Source organism: Malaclemys terrapin, chromosome 4, assembly GCF_027887155.1.
Source record: "Malaclemys terrapin pileata isolate rMalTer1 chromosome 4, rMalTer1.hap1, whole genome shotgun sequence".
NCBI classification, from domain to species: domain Eukaryota; kingdom Metazoa; phylum Chordata; order Testudines; family Emydidae; genus Malaclemys; species Malaclemys terrapin.
In genome coordinates this window covers 110432280-110455871 of record NC_071508.1, presented here as the reverse complement: position 1 = coordinate 110455871, position 23592 = coordinate 110432280, and the positions used below count along the sequence as shown (strand labels likewise).

Here is a 23592-nt window from a genome sequence, read left to right as displayed (position 1 = left end):
TGTTGGACCAGGACAGGAGAGACCCAAAGCTGGTTCTCAGGCTGGTACAGAGGGACCCAGAGCCTCAGTTAGCCCCAGCCTCCTCTCAGAAGAAGATGGTGATAATTCCTGATCCCTCAGAAAAGAGGGGGCAGTGTGGCAGGAATAGTCCTGAGGGCAGGGAGGATGGAGGGGCAGGAATGCTCCTGAGGGGAAGTCTCTGGACACACCTGACAGTCAGAACTTGGCCTGAGCCTGTGGCTTCCTGAAATGCACAGAGACCATGTGGGGCCTCACTCCCTGTGCAGGGGCTGTCGGAGGGGCCCTGTCAGTCTGAGAGGAGGCTGCAGCCCCCCAGAGGAGACAGTCTTTGGGGGCTGGTTTCCATCATCTCTTTCCCTCTAGATCTGCTTCTCCTCCTCTTGTGATGAGTTTGATTTCTCCATTTGTCTCTCATCCTCTGACGCTGCCTCCTCCTCTTTTTCTGGCTTCCTGGCTGGGGTGGGGGGGTCCCCAGGGACGGTCCCCAGGACTTTGGTGCTATGCTCCTGAGCTTTGGCCCTGAGGGCAGCAATGCTGTTCTCTCTCAGTTCCTCCTGGGAAATGGTGGTTTTGGGATCCGGGCCCCTCTCTTCCTTGTTGCTCTTGTCGAGCTTGGGCAGGGCCTGGCGTTCCACCTCCGGCTTCCTTCCCACCTCAGCTGCTGCCTCCAGAGACTTTTTGTGCATCCCTAAAAAGAATTGTTGGTATTCGGGTTTAGAAAAGCGCCTGGGCATGGGAAAGCCATCTTGAACTGAAAACAGCAAAGATAAAGAGAGGCCAGAATTAAGGAAAAGCAGAAACCCTTGCTTCAAACAGCAGTCACACAGAGAGCCCATTGCTTTGGGCCCTGCATGAGGGAGAACTCAGGCCAGTTCTCTTCTAGAGACAGGCCAGCACTGAGGAGGAGCCCAGGACAGACCAGAGGGGGGAGCTTGTGCCAACTCTGTGCTCTGAACAGGCCAAACATAAGGGAGGAACCTGGCCTGTAGCAAAAGGCATGGAACTTGGCTAGAACTGAGATAGGCCACACCTAAGGGAGAGGAGGGTGGTGGGAGGGGACAGATCCCTGTGCTCCTCAAGGGCCAATTCTGAGAAGTGGATAGGGTGACCAGATGAGGGGAAGAAAATATCGGGACACATGGGGGGGGGGGGTGCCCGGCGGCAAAGAAAAAAAAAAAAAAAAAAAGGCTGAGCAAAAAAACACAGTGCTGCCAGCGGATATTGGGACAAAATGCATCCCAACCAAAGATCGGTTGGGACGCGGGACAGACACCAAAATATCGGGACAGTCCCGATTTTATTGGGATGTCTGGTCACCCTAGAAGTGGACAAATGTGCCGAATATGACGCCACTTCAGGAGGCACAGTCTAAACATCATGAAGAGCCAGAGATTTCCTGCCCCAGAGGTTACGGGTGTGGCTGCAGGACCAGGGCATGAGGGCCCAAACAGAATGAGCTCCCTGGTGCTAGCGAACAGTGAAGGTACCCAACTAGCAATGACAAGATAACGGTGTGGGGGGGAGGGGGGCTTGTACAGCACCCTGTTACTGGAGCCAGGAAGCAGGAGGGGTATCTGGCTATTCTCTCACCCACAGGGCTGAGAAGAGGTATCCTTTTGCCTGTTCTCCTCCCTCTTGCCCAGCCTACCCCTCCACCTTTCTCGCTCCCAAATTCACACAGACAGAAGGACAGGGCAGTGCATTGCTAAGAGGCCAGAAATGAGCTTTTTGGCAGAATGAGCCTGAGAGATCAGAAAACAGGAAGCAAAGAGCAGGAATGTGAAAGGGAATCTGCTACTTCCACATCCACACAGCCCCGGTCCACCAGAAGAAGGCAGGCAGGAATTAGACTGCCTTCAGCTGCAAGGAGCTGCGGGAGAATACCAGTCCCTCCCTTCCTCCCAAAAAGAGGACTCAAGAGGACACTTGATTCATCACAGGCACAAAAAAGTTGTCCCCCGCCCCAAGCAAAGGATCACACAGGGGACCCCTTAAGGGCTGCAGGAGTCAGACCCAGACAATTTCTTGCTGTGTAGCAGGGAACCCAGCCTGTTATAGCTTTTGAGTACAGTGGATGTTGACGCTCATGCCACAGGAACCTGGGTCAGTGGGATGGTACCCCCACCCCATGCCACAGGAGTCTGGGCTCAGGGCTGATAGCCCTCCTCCCCCATGAGTCTGGACCCGAGGACTGATAGCTTACCCCACCCTTGGGCCAACAGGCTGATACCCTTGCCCCTCAAGTCAGGACCCAGGGATGGCAGTCCGACCCTATGCCCCGGGGGTCAGTCCCTAATATAAAAGGCAGTGTCCTTGTGCTTGGGGGTATGGGGAAAGTGTGAGTGCGGGATAATTTCCTCCCTTACTCAACACTTCCAATGTTACTCTAAGTTTCCCTATTTCAACATGTCACTCCCTGGAATACTGGCTGTGCCCAGGGAGGGTGCTGGTCTCTTACCCAGGAGCCAAGGGGCGCAGGACTCCATGATGCCATCCTTGGCAGATTTGAGGATAGACTCTGGCAGCGGGATTGAGTGACGTACCATTGCGCCATACAGCCCATATTCTGCCATCACGCTGCTCCTGCCCCAGCACTTCTCCCGCTTCCGCCACTTGGCCCGACGATTCTGGAACCAAACCTGCAAAGAGCAGAGCACTTTACTGAGGCCCGGTGAATTGTCGCTGCCCCCTAAGTTAGCCTGGGATTCTGTGTGCGCGTGCGTGAACTTGTGCTTTTGGCTATCTGTGTAAGGAAATATGTCCCCCTCAGGAATCACAAGCCAAAACAAGAGAGACTTATTACAAATGTTGCGAGAGACTTTAGTCACCTTTATTCCTGCCAACAGCACAGGTCTGACCATGCTGAATGGATAGGGCACAGTGCAGGCCAGAAATGGGCAAGCTTCCACCTGCTGCTCTGCTGATGCCCCTCAGATCCCCTTGCTATGTCAATGGTGGGACTCTCTATAACACAGCTCTGCCAATATCCCTCTATCTCATGGGAGAGGGTGGGGAGCACCCTTCTACGGGCCATGGAGATGTCTCAGGAGCAGCTCCGCCTCTCCCCTGAGTGGCTGTGCACATCTCCCGCAGGGGCCGCCATGTCTACCCCGGGGGGGCAATACATTGCCTCTACTGGAGCAGCTGTAGCTTTCCTCCCCTCCTGCGCCCCTCCAGTAGACTGTGTCATTTCCCCACCCTCGCAGGAGCCAAGCTTCAGTGCAAGTCCCATCCCTTGCTGCAGGATGTAATTAATTTTCCATTGCAGTGTCTCGCTAGTGGCTTTTGGCTCGGGTGCCTGGGATTTTCTCTTTCATTATTTACTGAGTGGCTGAGCTGCAGAGAGAGGCTGTGTGCAGCGGTGTCTGTGGGGAGGGTCGGCCCAGGGTGGTGTGTGGGGTAGGAGGCAATCGCCACAGCTTGCCCTGAATTCCCCATTTGAAAAGCCCCTCATCTTCTCAGAAAATTGGCAGAATAATCTCTGGGCTGTGACCCAGGGGGCAGTGAGCAGAGACTCGGGTGGCACCAAGGGGAGTTGGGGGGGGAGACTCACAGAAATCTATTAGTGTTCTCGCTCCGATTTCCATTCCTCTTGTCTCGCTCTCCCCCCCACCCTCCCCTCATTCCCTCCCTTCCCGTAGTGGAGAGGCATCAGCTTTAGATGAAAAATTGCTTGAGGTCTATTCAGAAGGCGGCAAAGGAAGAGTCAGCCCCAGGGGCAGCCCGGGCCTGATTGAAAAATAAGTTAATTTCAGTTTGAATCGATGGGCCTCAGGCACTGAAATATCACGGGAAATTAAAGCAGCTGGTCCCCAGGGAACCGCGCCATTGACCCGCGCTAATTAATGCCACGGAGTTACCATTCGCCTCTCTGTGAGGCAGCCCCTCCTTCCCTGAGGACACCCCAACCACCTCCTCATTTAACTAATTAGACTCACGGAAAATTGGGTGTTAATTTGTTTAGGAATTTTTTTTTCTTTCCAGGGAAGTACATGGCAGAGTGGAAATGAATGGCGGGGTCTCGCTGGCAGATGGATGCTCGGGGTCACTCCGCAATCTTCTCCAACTTGATTGCTTGATTAGGTCGTTAGCACATTAAAAAAAAAAATTGCTTGCCGTCTGGCGCTGGCCTGATGAGTGGGATGAGGCGGGAATCGCCTGGGTAATTTATCTTTTTATACTGCAAAGAATTTGATTTCAATCTGCAGATATATGGAGGCGCCTTTGACACCTGTTTAACATTACAGAGCTGACAACTTAACCCTCTGATGCCTCCACTGCCATGAGCCAGAGGGGAGCAGTGATCACCGCTCCAGCTGGGGGCCCGATGCTGGGAAGCCGGGTTCCCCAAGGGCTGGCCTGGGGAGAGAAATTCTGGAATGAACTCCAGACACTGCCCTCCGGCAGCAAGAGAGCACTTGGAGGGATGCATCGCAGGTGGGGGCTGTGGGGATGCAGCTGACAGGTTTCTTTCTCTGGCACAGCGGAAAGTCAGCATGCTTGCCGATTTGAAATGGATGAGTCTGGGCAGACCCTACAATGGCTGTGAGGAGCACCCCAGGTTATGGCGAAAGTGGTGCCAGCTTCTCCCAGCAAGGAGCTCTGTGAGGGGAAAGAGGCAGGTGCACCCCTGTGGGGAAGCTCCCAACTACTCCACTCCCAGCCTTTCTCAGAAGGAGGCGCTGTTGGGGACAGAACAGGGCGCCAGCAGTTACTTCTGTATCCTGGGGCGGGGAAGCAGGGGTGCCAGCTTCCAGGGGGTGCTGCACCACTGTGCTGTTCTGCTGGGGGATTTTTTGGCAGGGGGAGGGACTTGGCTTTTTTTCTGCTCAGGGACTTGCGGGGAGGAGGTGACACCAAAAACGTTCTCTGCCCTGCCCGGCGGAACGGCTAGTGCTGCTCCTGCCAGTACCAGCCTGTTCTACCAAGAGCTGTGTAGGGTATAGGACAGCAGCAGTTACTCCAGTCCCGCTCTCTCCCAGCAGGGGGCAGCAGGAAATGGACCAAGGCACTAGCTGTAGGGGAGTTGCCAGCTACGTTAGCCCCAGCCTCTCCAGGCAGGAGTTGCTGTAGGGCAGTGGTTTCCAACCTGGGGTCCGCACACTGTGTTTAAGATTTCCCAAGGGGCCCACACCGCCATTCAAAATTTTTTAGGGGTCCACAAATGGAAAAAGGTTGAAAACCATTGCTGTAGGGAATGGCAGGTGAACCTCGCAGCTACTCTCATCCCAGCCTTACCTAGTAGCAGGCACTGTAGGGAGTGGAGTCAGAGAGCTCACCGTCACTGACTGCCTCACAAAAGAGTAATGTAAATAGCTTCCTTGAACATTTAAGATCCCATATTCTTTGCATTTTCATTCTGCTGCTATTTTATTTCTAGACTGTTAATGGTTCTGAACCCATAGATCCCTTGGTGAGCGCCCTCCAGGATTCGTCTGCACCCTCCTGGTTGGAGGGCTCTTTATCAGTCAGGAGGTAGAGGAATTCTTGCTCAGGAACTGCTTTGTTCATTTCTCCTGTGAGCTTTCCAGTGTCAGGCCTGTCACTCAGAGGACAGTAGCTCCTTCTTCTCTAGTACAAAGAGGATGAAGCAGAAGGGGACTGTGGAAGTCCCCACTCGGAGGCAGCAATGCAAATGGTACCAATCCTTTCTAACTGACCAGCTTTGAATATCACTGGCAACACCGCCTCTGACCCATACAGCGGTTGCCATCAAAAGGCCTCCACCCCCACACCAAGCGATGGAGCTCGCCAATTTTACCTTGGATAAATAGATACAGTTATCTCCCTATCTACAGAAGTCCCATGTTCTTCCCTTGATATCCTATTAGAAACACCTTGAGTGCTGCGAATTCTGTGGGTAGCTAACTGCAAATAATTACACCCCTGTAAACAATTTCTAAGATGCTCAGCGCTGCAGTAGCTGAGCACCAAGATTATCTTGGCATTTGTCAACAATTATCACACAGCGACAGCCAAGCTGGCCATAGATTTCTCCCTGTGAGATAGATGTGGGACGTGGGTGATTCACTGTGCCTTTTAAAGTGCATTTACTGTACATAAAGGACTGTCCATACATTAATGCATTAGGGGTGGATGGGTTCTTAATTTTAAGTGTTTGTTTCAGTGTTACAAAAGGGGAGGTCTTGAAAATCACCAAAAAATGTGTAACAATTTCACTCTTCCCCACCCTTCTCTCTTTTTTGTACATACCCCTTCTTTCCTTCCCCAAACCATGTTTTTATCATCCTTCACTTTCTTTTTCCCCCTCAGTACTTCATTTCCCTCCCCCACGCTTCCTGCTGCCCCTCCCCTGGGACACACAGTCTTGTGAACTTCTCTCACTCACATCTGTGACAAATGCACACCATTACTCACACCCCTCTCTCATGCCACTTGTTTCCCCAGCTCTTTCATGTAACAGCATCTGTAATGTCCACTAGGTGGCTCCATGCATTGAAACTCAACATACTTACTATCTTTTTCACAGCAGAGGAGAGGAAGCAAATGTAGAAACAACAGCAACAGCCTGCCAGGTGGCAAACAATTTTCTATCGGCTAATGCTATGTCAGTGAGATCAACATGTTTCATGAGAACTGTCAATTCAGTCAAAATTTTTGATGAAAAATTATCAAAGTGCTTAAGAGCAATAAGATCAAAGCACCTCATTTTGGCTTTGTTTTGACTATTATATATTATAATTTGTAAACATAAAAGTCATGTTATATCATAAATGATATTAAAAGTCAAAATGATAAATTTGAAACAAAGCACTTTGATGAGGTTGTTCTGACACTTCCAGCATGACATTTTTCTGAGATTCTTTTTTTTAATGGGAAACTTCAATTTTTTGTTTTGAGTTGGGATGAAAATAAATGTTGGAATGTCAGAGTATCTTGTAGAATGGACACTCTGAGGTTTGATCAACTCTAGTATTGACCCAAGGAGCCAGATTCTGCTCTCACTTACACTCATAAATCAGGCATGACCTCCAGTGAGACCAATGGAGTTTAAAATGGGAGTTAATGAGATCAGACTCAAGCTCTTCAGCGCTGCCACAATTAATGCCTTAGACCTCAACAGACGGAATCACAGAAATGTAGGGCTGGAAGGGACCTTGAGAGGTCATCAAGTCCAGTCCCCTACACTCAGGCAGGATCAAGTAAATCTAGCCCATCCCTGACAGGTGTCTGTCCAACCTGTTCTTAAAAACCTCCAGTGATAAGGATTCCACAGCCTCCCTCAGAAGCCTATTCCAGAACTTAACTATCCTTATTGTTAGAAAGACTTTCCTAATATCTAACCTAAATCTCCCTTGCTGCAGATTAAGTCCATTGCTTCTTGTTGTATCTTCAGTGGAAAAGGAGAAAAACTGATCACTGACCTCTTTATAACAGCCCTTAGCATATTTGCAGACTGTTATCAGTTCCTCTCTCAGACTTCTTTTCTCAAGACTCAACATGCCCAGGGGTTTTTTTAAGCCTTCCCTCTTAGGTTAGGTTTTCTAAACATGTTATCATTTTTGTTGCTCTCCTCTGGACGCTCTCCAATTTGTCCACATCTTTCCTAAAGCGTGGCACCCAGAATAGGGCACAGCACACCAGGCCTCACCAGTGCTGAGTAGAATAGGACAATTACCTCCCATGCCTTACATGCAACATGCCTGTTAATGCACCCCAGAATGATATTACACTTTTTCACAACTGCATCATATTGTTGATTCATGTTCAATTTGTGATCCACTATAACGCCCCATGATCCTTTTCTGAAGTACTACTACTAATTTGCCAGCTATTTCCCAATTTGTATTTGTTCATTTGATTTTTCCTTCCTAAATATAGTACACTTGTTGATTTCTCTAATTTGTCAAGACTATTTTGAATTCTAATACTGTCCTCCAAAGTGCTTGCAACCAGTGGCGTAGCCAGGTGGAGCTAATGGGAGGCGGACATAAAAAAAGGCGCCACCCACTGTGGCGCTTGTACTCACCGGGCAGTGCTCCGGGTCTTCGGCGGCACTTCGGCGGCGGGTCCTTCACTCGCTCCGGGTCTTCGGCGGCACTGAAGGACCCGCCGCCCAAATGCCGCCAAAGACCCGGAGAGAGTGAAACGACCACCGCCGAAGTGCCGCCGAAGACCCGGAGCGCCGCCCAGTGAGTACAAGCGGGCGCAGCAGGTGGTGCCTTTTTTTATGTCTGCCCCCCCCCGTTCAGAGTAAAAATTTAAAAGGCGCCACTTGTGCCCAGTGGGGGAGCGGCCGCTCCCCCTGTTCCCCCACTAGCTACGCTATTGCTTGCAACCCCTCCCAGCTTGGTATCATTCACAAATTTTATAAGCACACTCTCCACTCCATTATCCAAGTCATTAATGTAAATATTGAATAGTACCGCACCCAGGACAGACCCCTGTGGGACTCCAGTAGATACCCCCTTCTAGATACCCCTTTCTAATTTGATAGTGAACCATCGATAACTACTCTTTGAGTACAGTCTTTCAACCAGTTGTGCACCTACATCAGTAATTTCATCTAGACCACATTTCTGTAGTTTGCTTATGAAAATGTCATGTGGAACTGTGTCAAAAAGCCTTACTAAATCAAGCTATATCACATCTACTGCTTCCCGTGAATCCATTAGGTCAGTAACCTTGTCAAATAAATAAATTATATTGGTTTGGCATGATTTGTTCATAACAAATAACATGCTATTTATTCCTTATAATCCTTTATCACATAAGTGCTCATAAATTGATTGTTTAATAATTTGTTCCAGTATCTTTCCAGGTATTAAAGTTAGTCTGACTGGTCTATTATTCTCTGGGTCCTCTTTGTCCCCCTTTTTAAACATAGGTACTATGTCTGCCCTTGTTCAGCCCTCTCGGACCTCACCTGTCCTCCATGAGTTCTCAAAGCTAATTGCTAATGGTTCTGAGATTGCTTCAGCTAGGTCCTTAATTACCCCAAGATGAATTTCATCAGGCCCTGCCAATGTGAATACATCTAACTTATCTAAATAGTCTTTAACCTGTTATTTCCCTGTTTTGGCTTTCATTCCTTCCCCCTTGTTGTTAATATTAATTGTGTTGAATATCTGCTCATCATTTTGATCACCTTTTTAGTGAAGACTGGAGCAAAATAAGCATGAAACACCTCAGCCTTCTTGATCTCGTTATTAGTTCTTCTTTATGGCTAAGTAGAGGACCTTCATTTTCCTTCATCCTTCTCTTCCTCCTACATAAGAATGGCCATACTTGGTTAGACCAATGCTCTATCTATCCCAGTATCCTGTCTTCTGATGGTGGCCAGTGCCAGATGCTTCAGAGAGAATTAACAGAAGAGGGCAATTTGTCAAGTGATCCATCCCCTGCTGTCCAGTCCCAGCTTCTGGCAGTTTGAGGTTTAAAGACACCCAGAGTTTGGGGTTACATCCTGACCATCATAGCCATTGATGGACCAATCCTCCAGGAACTTATCTAATTCTTTTTTGAACCCTGTTATACTTTTGGCCTTCACTATTTTTGGCAATGAGTTCCATAGGTTGACCATGCATTGTGTGAAGACGTACTTCCTTTTGTTTATTTTTGTATTTCCTGTTGCTTATTAATTTCATTGGGGGACTGCAAGTTCTTGTGTTATGAGGAGGAGTAAGTAACACTTCCTTATTTAGTTTCTCCACACCAGTCATGATTTTATAGACTTCTCTCATATCTCCTCTTAGTCATCTCTTTTCCAAGCTGAAAAGCCCCAGTCTTATTAATCTCTCCTAATATGGAAGCTGTTCCATGCCCCTAATCATTTTTGTTGCCCTTTTCTGAACCTTTTCCAATTCCATTTTTTTTTTTTTTGAGATGGAGAGACCACATCTGCATGTAGTAATCAAGATGTGGGCAATCCTCAATTTATATAGTGTCATTATGATATTTTCTGTTTTATTATCTATCCCTTTCCTAATGGTTCCTAACATTCTGTTAGCTTTTTTGACTGCTGCTGCACATTGAGCCGATGTTTTCAGCGAAACTATTCATGATGACCCCAAAATCTCTCTCGAGTGGTAACAGCTAATTTAGACCCCATCATTTTGTATGTATAGTTGGGATTATGTTTTCAGCGTGCTTTACTTTGCATTTATCAATATTGAATTTAATCTGCCAATTCTAATGTATTTAAAGAACCTCTTCTTATTGCCTTTTATTTCCCTTACTAGGTATAACTCATTTTGTGCCTTAGCCTTTCTGATTTTGTCCCTACATGCTTGTGCTATTCTTTTGTGCTCATCCTTAGCAATTCATCCATATGCTACCCTTGTGGTAGGATTCCTTTTTGTTTTTCAGGTCATTAACGAGCTCCTTATGGATCCATATTGTCCTTTTACTATCCTTCCTATCTTCCCTTTGCATCAGGATAGTCTGCAGTTGCACCTTTAATACTACCTCCTTCAGAAACTGCCAGATCTCCTGAACTCCATTATCCCTTAGATTTTCTTCCCATGGGACGTTACCTACCAATTCTCTAACACTGTGGAAGACACTATGGCTGTGAGCCTTAGCAGGTCACGTCCAGTCCACCACTGTCAGACAGGGCAGACTTATTCCCTACAGTTTATTCTCAGGGTTTTGTCTAGATTTAAAAGGCCTAAGCCTTGGGACTTCTCTTGGGAGATGATTCCACGGCCTAACAGATCTTGTTCTTGGGAACCGTTTCATGATATTCAGCCTACATTTTCCTTTGCTCAATTTCTCAGTTGACTCAGGGCCAAGGGAAGCCCTTTCTTTAAGATAGTGGGAACCACTTTTATTTTCTCTGCTTTTATTGATGCCTCACTTTTGGTAAGTCTGTGGAATTGGCTGTTATGCAAGTATATCTCTTCAGCCGCCACCACGATGTATGAACGTGGAGCCACTTATTGTAGGCAGGCATCTTGTCTCCACTTTCCCTTTCCCTGGAGAAAATGGCTTCACCTTTACTCTCTGATCTCTTTGCAGCTTTGGTTCTTCTATGGCTCCTTGATCAGAGTAGCCGTTGCTTTGGGATGGTGCTGATATTTTTGTTCTCCAGCTCTTTCCATAAGCAGCATCAGCAGTAATTTGTTGGCCACTGGGAGTAGTATCCAGGTTAAATCAAGACATTAGCTGCTGTATAGGTCTGCTCTTGGTGCCTCCCCTTGTGGCAGGCTTTGCATGTATATACCATACACTTTGCTTTCACCTTGTAAAAGCTTGTCCTTAGCTTGGTTTTCCCATTATACTGACTGGGATAGGGCAAGGAGCTTATATATTTGCACTCCCAAACTTCCCTAGTAATGGCTTTGTGAAGCGTGAGCCATTAGCAATGGCCACAACATTAGAAATGCACAGGTGACTAACCTGCTCACTGCAACACTCCACCGTCATAGCAGAGGCTGTGTCTCTGGGAGGTTCAAGCTCCCTGAAGTCAAAGTGATAGTTAACTGCTCTGAATTACTTAAGCTGTTTGTCCATACTAGCTTTGCTCCAAGGTCTGAGGGAACATCATGTGGCATAAGTGACTCCTTCACGTTGTTATACAAAACATTACACATTGCACAGTCTCTCACAGCACCTGCTGTCCGAGTTCCTGCCTGGCCAGAATAACATCTCCGTCTTTGCCGAGACATCTTCTCTGTGCCTTGGTGACCAGCATGAATTCTTGACAACATAACTCATAACTTTGGCTAGAACTATTCTGGGTCCTTTGTAGGAGACTCTATTTTGCATCCTGATTTCCTCCCAATACACCAAGTATTCCCTAGTGCTGTCAGGATCCCTGTCTTTTATATCTGGCCTTCCAGTTTGCAGCACAGCTTTCAGTGCTTGTAATATTTCATCTCATCTTCCATCTTCAGCTAGGTACTGATCTGATGTACAGAGGCATACACCACAGGGAGAAGAAGAATAAAGTCCTATCTGAAAGACCTGATGTTTTTTTAGATTTTACAGATACTTTGCTGATAGGCATATTCAAAATGAGAAAGTTAATTTCTCAAAATTTTGTTTCTGTTTGCTGAACAATGTCTTTGAATTTTTGCAAGGCTCTCAATTTGGTGATTCCCTCTTGGACCAATGCAAAGTATCTTGAGACAATGCTACTCCTGAGAGAAGTTTGCAATGTGTACTTCAGATCCCTTTTTATTTCATTTGAGCACATTCTGTGTGCTCAATCCTGTAGAAACAACAGAAAATATGGAGCCTGCCCCAAGAAGCTCATAATCAAAACTGCTCAAGACAATATAGTAAACAGGAGGGATTTTGTTGTTGTTTTTACTTTTTAGGATCTGGATGAGAAAAGGGGGGTTGTTCAGCATTTGAACAAGAGAGAGAGGGTGTATCAAATATTTGGGGAAGCAGGGGAGAAGGTGCAAAGAGGAAAGTGGGAGAATACAATGGTTAGGGCAAGGAGAGACTCTTGGATGGAGCACAGACAGCAAGTGGGAAGAGGAGGGAGAGATGAGAGCACAGATGTAAATGGGTGGAGTCATGAAGGGGTTTGAAAGTAAAGATGAAAAGCTTGGAAAGCAAGAGGAAGCCAATGAAGGGGCTTGAATAAGGCAGCACATGATCAGCACATGCCTCTATCTCTGTACTTCTAGAGGATTCAGGGGCAAATTGCAGGGAAAGATGTTACCCTGAGGCTTAGGGTCCGAATCAGCACTGATCACAGCTCACCATGCAGATCAAATCCCCTGGATGCGAGCGCTGTAGCCTGGCACTACTTTTTAATCGGTGCCTATGGCAGCTTCCTAGACGAGAGAGACTTTGACCTTCAGGCTGTCTTTCCTGTGGCAGGGTTGAACCTAGTCCTGGCTCACTTCAATCACTCTGAATGTTACATCCTCGTTGACATCTTAGTATCCAAGTGCTGATTGCTGAAGACAATTGCTTTCACTTGCTCAGAGGCTTATTATGCTGCGACTGCCACTCCCAGGCAGTGTCCTTGTCTGACAGTTGATGGAGTGGCTTATATACACCGTACAGGGGGGCAAAAATTGAGAGAGGTAATTCACAGACACCATTAAACCTCGTACTGCCTGCACACTGGCTAGCTTAGGCATAGCCAGAATTGCATACATCTTCTCTGGATCTGGACACATCCCCTCAGCAATGAGCAGATGGAAAATGCAGGAAACTCCTTTTTTCTCCTGGCTCTCTGTAGTATGTTGCTACGGTCAGTTACTGCTTCTTCCATTGTCTCACCACAGCCACATACCAGAACACCTTCTGCAATAGCCACTGCTTGATGCTGTTGCATCTGAAATACCAAACAGCACCTGGTGCCTTTGATATTGCCCCACTGGGAACCCAGGTACTTGAGAAATGTGGGTGTTGAAGCTGACCCACCACAAGCTTCTCAATACCCTTTTCCTAAGGAGGGAAAGGTAGAGACAGGGCAGTAGTTGACAAGATCTTTGTCACCCAATACCTATTTCTTGAGTGAGGTCTTGACACTTAACGGCCAGTGGGAGCTGACCCTCCCCCAGAAAGGCATAATTGGTCTCCATTAGCCCCACATCCTGTCTTTCATTAACCGGATGGGGAAGGGGTCCATGTCATATGAGACGGAATGGTCTTCTCATTGTCTAGTGCCTTCGGAACCTACACCTGTGTGACAGGCCCAAGTTGCATCAGGATTCCAACCGCCCCCTTGCGCTCTGAGCCCATTTCCACAGATCTGGTGGAAATGACACAAATTCACTCTTTTCTGCAGGACAACAGCTTTGCACAGCAGGACACGTTAGATTCTGAAGTCAGGTGAAGACAGCTCAGTCTCAGTGTCTATTGTTTAAATGTCTAAAGTTGTCTGCCCCGCTGTTGACGAACCAACACTGTCATGTAAGGTTGCCCTTTGCAGGTAAACAGCTGATACCTGGAGCTGTGAATCCCAGCCAGACACTAGCTGGGTTAAGAGGCAACAACACAAGCATAAGTACAGCAAATCGGCTAGATCACTTTCTGTGCAGCACCGGTGAGACAAGAAGATGGTCACTGTGTAGTGGGCTGTGTGTGTGCATGCACAGACTTCCTGAGTGACCTTGGGCAAGTCACATGGGGTACATCTGTACTTCGAGCTTGAGGTTTAAATTCCAGCTCAAGGAGACATACCCGTACTAGCTCTGATTGAGCTAGTGTGTTAAAAATAGAAGTGTAGCCATGGCTATGTGAGAAGTGGGAGGGGCTAACTGTCCTGAGTTTGTACCTGTCCAAGACACTATGTGCGTACTCAGGTGGCTAACCACTCCCACTACTCGTGCTTCTATTTTTATCACGCCAGTTCAATCACAGCCTGTGTGGGTATCAGGACCGGCTCTAACTTTTTTGCCGCCCCCGGCAAAAAAGAAGAGCGTCGCCCCTCCGTACCCCTCCCCACGAGCACTGCGCCGCCGTACCCCTCCCTGCGAGCACCGCCGAACCCCCCCCAGTGCTTTCCTGCCAAAATCCCCGCCCTCTGAGCACCATGCCGCCCGAAGCCCCACCTCCGAGCGCCACACAAGTCCCCACCCCCTAGTGCCGCGCCGCCCAAAGCCCCACCCCCTCCAAGCGCCGTGCCACCCAAAGCCCCTGCCCCCCCTCTGAGCGCAGCGCCGCGCCAGCCCCCCATCCGAGTGCCGTGCCACGCCAACCCCCGCCCCCCATCCGAGTGCCGCGCTGTGCCAACCCCTGCCCCCCATCCGAGCGCTGCGCTGTGCCAGCCCCCGCCCCCCTCCGAGCGCTGCGCCGCCCGAAGCCCCACCTCTGAGCACCGTGCAAGCCCCTGCCCCCCAGCGCCGCGCTGCCCAAAACCCCGCCCCCTCCAAGCGCCGCCCGAAGCCCCTGCCCCCGCTCTGAGTGCCGTGCCGCGCAGCCCCTGCCCCCTCTCCGAGTGCCGCACCAACCCCCGCCTCCCATCCGAGTGCCATGCCGCGCCAACCCCCGCCCCATCCGAGCGCCGCGCCAACCCCCATTCCTCCTCTGAGCACCGCGCCACCCGAAGCCCCACCCTCCGAGCGCCGGGCCGTGGAAACAAAAAAACCCTCCAGCGCTGCCCCTACGAACCAAAAATAAATAAATAAATAGATAAAATCCCGAGCGCCGCCCCGCCCCAAGATGCCACCCCAAGCACGTGCTCGGTGGACTGGTGCCTGGAGCCAGCCCTGGTGGGTATGTTGCCTCAAGCTGGAATTTACACCTCCAGAGCGAAGTATAAACATACCTGCAGTCTCTCTGTGCCTCAGTTCCCCATCTGTAGAATGGGAATAATAGCACTTTCCTACCTCCCAGTGATGTTGTGAGGACAAATATATTAAAGATTGTAAGACACTCAGATTCTACAGTGATGGGGACCATATAAGTATGATAAATAGACAGACAGATGTGTTCCCTCTGGTGACTAGAGCCACAGAGCAGATAAGGGATCTGCTCCTGCTACCAACTAAGGGAGCTCATCTTTATGACAAGTAGCAGAGGCCTGTGTTTTTTAGAGGTCAACTACCCTGCTCCCCAGGTGTGGGAGAGAGTTATCTAGTTGCTGTGCCTGGAGCACTAGGATTATTACATTTGGAAACCTGCCATCATTATGCAATAAGCAAATACTGAGAGGTCACATGGCATCCTCAACAACTAGAGATGTGAACATCATCTGGATCACTGTAATTTGCTTTAGATAGCAGAACAGCATGGGTTCTCTGAACCCACTGCTGATCCCTTTCCGCTGCTGGAGCATAGGACACAAAAAGCTGATGCATCCTAGGACGGAATAAGCTGCACGCATCAAACTGATACCACATATCTCCAGCAGATATCACAATCTGTGAACCACAGTATCACCCCTTGGAACATCACACAAACACACCCCTGCCTATACCTGTGATGCCTTATCACCAAATCTGGCTGCACTGTGAACCCTTGGAAAATGTGACTGTTCAGAAACTATTTCACCTGGCAATGGGGTGACCACTGCTCCAGAACAGCAAAATCTCCCCTATGACACACTGTAAAATTGCTTCAGTGTAAGGGCTTGACAAAATTATTCTTGTCTGTTTCCTCCTTCTATTAACCACAATTGAGATGACTAATTCTTCTTATTATTATTGATGATGATGTTATGAGTACATTGTATCAGAAAGATTCTTTCATTTTGCAAAGGGAGATGAGACAGAATGTACTCTAGTCATTTGCATTAAGCATATTAGTTTGTTTACTCTATGAACTCCTGAAGCAATGCCTGCTAAAGAGAGATTTCCTTCATCTTAGTCTTGTGGTTGGGAATCAGAATTAGCAAACAGAAATTTAAAAATGTCTAGTTTCTAATGCTGTCCATGTGCTCAAACAGAACACAGGATATTACAACTTTTTTTTGTGGGGGGGGGAGTGGGGACAATATGCAAGCATATCTCCCCTCCAATCTGTGTGAGATGGATAGACCATTTTTTACCCTTTTAATTAAAGTTTCATCCTATATATCCAGGCATTGTTCTTCCCTGGATCTTCAGGCTTGAAGTTGATTAATTTACTTACTGTTTCTGCGATGGAGCAGTTTACAAACACCAAATCTCACCCAGCACCTTTGATACCATATTTCAGTAAACTTTATTGAGCATGGAGTGCTATTCTAACAAACAAGCATATCCTGAAATGTCCACTAGATGGCCACAGGCAAATATGTACACCTATAGACAGACAGACAAACCAACAAAATCTCTCTGTCTCTCTCTCTCTCTCAGCACATATTTTACATAGTCACTAGGATGCAGGTGTACATCGCTGTTTGAGAGTCTGAGACCGAGGAAATTAATAGCTGGCATTAAGAAGCTCTTCCCACCACTGATTTAAAGTCAATTTCCCCTTGTCCTGCAACCAACATAAACCTGATAAACCAACATGCGGCCATTTTACCACAAATTTCTTCAGATCTGATATTACCCGTGTCTCAAACATCCTGCTGCTTTCTCAGGCTACCAGACCTGTTCCCTTCCACTACGGAATAACAGCTCATAAAAAGGAGGGGTCTCTGACTGAGAAAATAGCAGGGAATAATAAACCCCACCTGATGGCCAGGAGAGCATGGCCAAGGAGCTAGTGAGCTTTGCTGGGTGGATTTTTTCCCTGGTCCCTCTTTCTTGGGTGATTTGATCTGCTCCCATAGTCTCATCTGTCATCTCTATGCTGATGATTCCCTGATCTACTTCAATCCTTAACATCTCCCTGTCTAATCTGGCATCTCTGACTGGCACTTCTCTGAAATGTCCTGCAACCATCTCAAATAAAACAAGGCAAAAGCTGAATTTCTCATACCTCTTCCCAAGCTCTCTCCTTGCTTCCCATTATCTAGCACATTGAGAACACCAATGTTAGTCAGTCATCCAGATGGTCAACCTCTAATTTCTGATGGTCCCTTCTCTCCCCATATCCAGCTCTTGACAAGTCCTGGCACTTTCTCCTTTATGTCATCTCTAAAACCCCTTCCTATCTCTCAGTTCCAACCACTAAAACCTATATCAACATGCTGGCCCTCTCTTCCAACCACCTCCTCTCCATCCACCTCCCCTCCAGTCTGTGAAACACTGCTCCTAAAATCATCTTCCCCTTCTGCAGCTGTGAACATGCCACTCCCCTAACCTCTTCACTCTTCCTTGAGAGAAGGCTTCCTCTTGCCTTGAGTATCACATTGGAGCTTCTTGTCCCCACCTTCAAAGCCTTGAACAATCCTGCCCGTCAGCATCTCATCCCTCACTCCTCCTCCCCTTCCTCCTAAGGATGACACACCTTCCTTTGTATCCTTCTCCTGACATCCTCCTTCCACTCTTGGCTTTGCCTTTTCTTCTTATGCTTCCCTCAGCTTAGACACCAGTTAGTTAGCTTCCCTCTCCTGATTCAAAACCCTTCTTCCCCCAGTGCTTTCAGTGATAATCCACTGAAATAAAAACACCACTGCAGCGATATTGATCCCTCTGCCTTTGCATCAAATGTGTCCCACTACATCATCTGGGTCTGATTTAAGCTGCAAACAAACCCCTTGGGACAGAGACTCTCTCTCTTTGCACATCACCAAGCACATTGTTGATGTTCAATAAATCAATTAATTATAATAACAGTGCAAGTCTTGACTGGATCTTGATAACTCCCTAGCGAGTCTTGATTGCCGGCCAGGGGTGCAATTGTAGACTTGGCTCAGATACTGCTTTCAGATAGGGACTGGGCCCTCCTCCTACGGGCCCAGGAGTGGAAGACCTGGCCTGGCTTGGAAACTTTCAGGCTGCTCAAGGAGGCTGCACCATGTTTATAAACCAAGAAGCTGTTTATTGCTGTTTATTCAAATGTAATGTCAAGATTATTGGCACTATTTATGGTGACATCACTTTCTATGGAGGGTGTAAAAGGGCTATGAAGTTAAACGAGCACAGTAAAGGTGGCACACGGCCTGCATGGCTGATCATAGAAGTCATGACTAGCATTGTCCCTGCTGCTTGCCTAAGCACAGCACAAGGGAGCTTTGCACTGACACCAGGAAGATGGATCCCACCACGCTGGAGGACAAAGGCCTTTCCTTCCAGGCTCAGCAATTTGTAACAACTACCTCTGCCTCTGGACTCACATCCACACCTCTTGAGGGGGAGGGTAAATCTATGTGCAACTTTAAAAAATGCAGTTGTCTGGCCTTCATTTGAGAAGCTGTCACTTGCTGCTAGTGATCTTACCAACCACTGACCTGTCTGAAATCTCTCCCTCCAAGGTTACCTCCCTGATGAGGTTGCTGCAAGCTAACTACACTAGTTTCTCTTCTCCGACAATACCTTGGACCCTTCCAGGCTGATTTCAGACTGGCATGTGGCATGGAAACAGTGCTAGTGTCACTGATGGACTGTGGACAAGCTAATGTAATATTAAGGTTTATGGACATGCTAACATTGCTAGATCTGGTAGCATCTTTCATCACTTCCATCATGTGATGCTACTGACCCATCTATGGGAGTCGAGAAGGGGCAGCAGGCATCACATTCAGCTAGCTTCACTCCTTCCTCTTGAATAGATCCCTGCGGGTAATGATGGGCACTATTCCACAACACTGAGGGCTCTCACTTGTGACACTCCACCAAACTCATCCCTGTTCGTCACCTATGGTAGGTTGCAGGGGAGATTGAGAGACACTGTGGGCTACAATACCATCAATATATCAATGCCACCCCACTCTTGCTGTCCTCATGAAGCACAGACATACTATCCTACTAATGCCCCGGTGTCTGAGGGAGTTAGGAATGGGGATAGGAAACAGGTGGCTCAAGATCAATCCTGAAAAACTGAGGTGCTGCTGGTAGAGAGGGAAGAATAGTAGCCGTAGCTGTGCCCTCAGCAGAACGTGTCTGTCTTCCCAGCCTTAAGGTGGATTCCCTGCTGCTCTCAGGAGCCCAGACAGAAGGTGGAGCCAGAACAGCTTATGTTCCAACTTAGCCAAGAGACAGTGCCCTTACCTCTGGAATGTGGACCTGACCACAGCGATCCTACTTTGGTCACCCCCAGGCTGAACTAGTGCCATTGCTTGTTTGATACATGCTTCGTGGGTAACCAACAAGAGCATATCACACCAACACTCCACACTCTGCTGATTTCCTATCTAGTCCTGGTTTGGTATCTAGGCTTTGGATATTTTCTTTAAAGCACTAAGTGGGGGTGGGTCTGGATACCTGATACACTCTGTCTCACTGTGCACGGTAGCCACGCTCAGTGGGGATGCTAAGGCAGGCGGAGCTCAGTTTCAAACTCAAGGAGGGTAACGTAGGAGAGCCCTGGGCTGTGGACTTCACCATGGCTGGAGATCAGGCTGAGCAAGAATTTTACAACTTTTAGGGCTTCATTGTTGTCATTGATTGTTTTTAACAGCACCCCAAAGCATGCTGGGAACTTTACAAAACAAGTGAGACCCAGGCCCTGCCCTGAAGTGCTGAGACAGGACACAAGTGAGAGAAACAAGAAAGGGATTAGAGAGGGAGTCCAGGGATCACCTTGCCCAGAGAACACATGTTAAAATACAGCACTGGGTTTCAAATGTGCTAGATACAACATTGTAGATAACACATTTCAAACATACACATGAATTCTAATCTAGACAAGTCCAAAGATCCATTTTACATTAACACAAAGGATGGCACTTCACAGGGGTTTGCGCAGTCTTGTCCAGCATGTGTCAAGCTGATCTGAGGGGCCACAAGTAACAAGTGAAGTATGAGAGCTGAGTAGAAAGTGGCCTAATCTCCTGAAGGCCAGTGGAATAATCTAGTTGCATCAGAAGTGCCTGAAGAGCTAAGGCAAGTCCTGTTGGAGTCTATCCACAGTCAGATACCTTTCTGTTGCTTCCATATTGTGTGGGTTCTCTCCATGAACATATGGCCCATCTCTGCCGGTCAACTTATCAGAAATCGTAAGATAAGCAGTCAGGGCTGCTCAGCATTTAGATAAGAGGAGGCCTCCAAAGAAGAGACATAGGAAGTAGTATGGGTTGTGCTGTAGCACTGCTCTCCTCTCTGACTCTGTACCAACCCAAATGCCCCAGTGTGGTGCACTTCAGGGGGTGGTGCAACTCAGCAGGGGGTGCTCTCCCTCCTGAGTCAGTGCTGCCCCCATTCCCCCAGGGGAAGAAATGTGCTAGGATAGGTGCACACTTTCAGAGGAGATATAAAACCAATATGGTATCAGGCTACACCGAAGGCTCACTCATTAAATCTCCCATGGCACTTTTTGTAACATAGGGAGCTACAGCCTTGGGGGCCAAACTGAGCCCGTGAATATCTGCACTGACTTCTAGGCCTTTTGTTTACAACTGTCATGTTCCACTCCAGAGATGGCCATATTTTGGTGAGTAGTCCCTAAACACAATGCACACTGAAGAATGTAAGTGCTTTGGCATTCTTCAGGATGATGGACACTATGGCAGCATGAGGGTAATGTCAGAGAGAGAGAGAGAGAGAGAACGAACATGTACAACAGCCAGTGTGCCCAGATGTCAACATGGTTAACCACCCGTTTACTGAGACTAGGCTATGAATAATCAATAGGAGATTACAAGACACTGATGCTGCTAACCAGCTCCCCCGCTTCTGCGCTGTCCAAGATTCATCTCCATACTCCAAACCTCCAGAAAGGGAAGCACGGGGAGGGGAAGAGCAAGAGATCTCCAGAGGCTCATCTAGGTTTAAATATTGCCCAGTGAAATATGCATTGGAGGAGAGGGGGAGGGGAAGAACACACACAGCTCCATCCCGGGAGCTACACTACAAAGGGGTGAATATCACACAGTCTAGGAAACCTCCAGTTAGCGCAACAGCAATTAGCAGGCGAGTTGATCCCAGGGTTAGGGTGCTAGCCAGAGAGCCAGGTTCAATTCCCTGCTCTATCACAGCTTTCCTGTGCAACCCAGGGCAAGTCCCTTAGCCTGCTGTGCCTCACACCCTTAACTGTAAAATGGGGATAACAGCACTTCCCTCCCACAGGAGGGGTCGTGGGAGACTCAACCTGTTAACAATTGTGAGGTGCTCAGGTGTTATGGTAATGGGAGCCATCAGTACCTACAATAGACAGAATTTCCCAGAAATGCCTCAACCTGGGTCCAGTTCTCAAGGACTTTCCAACACTACAGAGGTTTCCATGCAGGATCCTCGAGACTCCTGAGCTACACTTAATGTGTGTATTAACAGAATGACTTGGGCTGTAAGCTTTTTCAGGCAGGCACTGTGGCTGTGGAGCCCCTACCAGCAGGGCACCAAACTCATCCAGGGAGGAGGACTGCGTTCCCACTGTAGGTAGGGGACTGGAGCGGAATTCTAGGACTCCACACCCATCTCCATCCACAGCAGAACACCTGCTGCGGTCAATAGGAGATTTGACACAGATCAAGGGTAGAAGCTGGGTTTCTGTTCTAAATTAACTACTTTTGTGTCACACTCAGTAACACTTGGCAGAAAAATGCATCTCCCCTGTAGGCCACAGTTATTTCTGCCCTTTGTTTCTCTTCCTTCTCCCTCCTTCTTTGTCTGTTTCTCTCCTTTCTTCTGTTTTTTGTGTCTCCTCAGGTCTTCCCTGTGGATTTTCTTCCCAATTCGCTGGGCTCCTCTCCAAATACTGCCCCCATTCGATTTGTTGAAAGGATCAGTAACACAATTCATGTTGACATTAACATGTCCTTTTGGTTGACACTTCAATGAAATTAATAGGAGTCTGAGCAGCGAATGCCTCTCTGAACCATTGTTTCAGGCTGGCTGCAGACTTAGGAAGACAGCAGTGCATCCATTTACTCTCCGTTCACCTATTGAAGCTTTTCTTTGCGACCATGAGGGCTAGAAACTTAATTTTTTACAAAATGTAACCAACAGCCTGATCAGTGTGGTGCTTTGTCTCCCTCTAGTGGTGACTGGGCCACAGCTAGAGGTTGAGGCAGCTTTTACAGCCTTAGCTAACGGAGCTTAGTCTTTTAGCTCAGGAATTAGAGGGTCATGACATTCTGCACAATCTGAATATGTCATGCAGGCCACAACAATACAGCAGATGGGCCAGATCCAGCCTGCAGTCAATACATTTGACACTCCTTGCCTTACCCAACAGGGTCCTGCTACTGACGCAGGTCCCCAGGTGTTATGGCACTATAAAGAATAATACCCAATTTATGATTATTTATCCTGCTCCCTTTCTTCTTGATTGGTAATCATCTCCTTTGGTCATTTACATAGCAAGTGGTGCTTGCAAGTCCTTGTTTCATGCAATAAGAAATCATTTTACCACTATGCTCACGACAGCTCTTACCCCAGGCCTCCGCGTGTATGGGGCAGGGAAGAGACCCTCAGCAGTCCAATGCACTAGGTCAAATGAAGCACAAAAGAAAGTACCACCAGAACATCGCCAGACGACACAACAGGTGAGATGGCCATAGAGCAGCAGAACAGGTGGAAGAATGTGACAACCAAGAAGAGTAATACGTGTAGAAACCCTCTCCCTGGCACTAGCACCTGCCCCAGCTGTGATGCAGCAGCACAGAATACTGTGCTGGGCAGAAAGACAGCCAACGAGAGGGCAGCTCGAGCTGGGGCAGAGGCTCGGAACCCACCTGAAGGGGGCAGTTGGAAAAAGATGTTATGAGGAGGAGGGAAGGAGAAGGATCTAGGTGCTGAGCCTGCAGAGGAACCAGAGCTGGGGTAGGAGGTGAGGTAATAAAAGAAGAAGAGAAGAATAAAAGTAGGGAACTGGGGAATAAGAAGGAGGTTAGCTGAAGAAGAAAACAACAGACCTGGGTATGTGAGCAGACGCTATTCGAGAAGGGAAGTAGAGGGAAATAAAATTTGGCCTTCCAGAGAGCAAGTATCAAGGGAATAAACCGAACGGAAATATAATTGGTGGGAAAAGGAATTGATCAAAAAGCTGTGTTAGATGCAAACAGATCCTGGAAGTAGTAAATGAAATGCCCATCCACAAAGGACCTAAACTACACGAACAGAGAGTGTGACTGTTCGAACGTCTATTGAAGGAATACAGTTTAAAGGTGGCTAATGGAAAAGTGATGGCCCACTAGGTGAGGAAAACCCACAATGCGTTTGGTACTAA

The 23592-nt window shown here is 47.9% G+C and overlaps 1 protein-coding gene across 1 annotated transcript in view; it reads right to left on the bottom strand.

Moving 5' to 3' along the window:
- Positions 1–370: 370 nt before the first annotated feature.
- VSX2 (visual system homeobox 2) overlaps positions 371–23592 on the bottom strand; it is a 41952-nt gene continuing 18730 nt past the window's right edge. The window contains exons 4-5 of the mRNA XM_054027225.1: positions 2480–2660; positions 371–709 (exon numbers count right to left, since the gene is read on the bottom strand). Of these exons, the coding sequence (XP_053883200.1) occupies positions 381–709; positions 2480–2660 (510 nt within the window). The 3' untranslated portion in view covers positions 371–380. The remainder of the gene's footprint in view (positions 710–2479; positions 2661–23592) is intronic.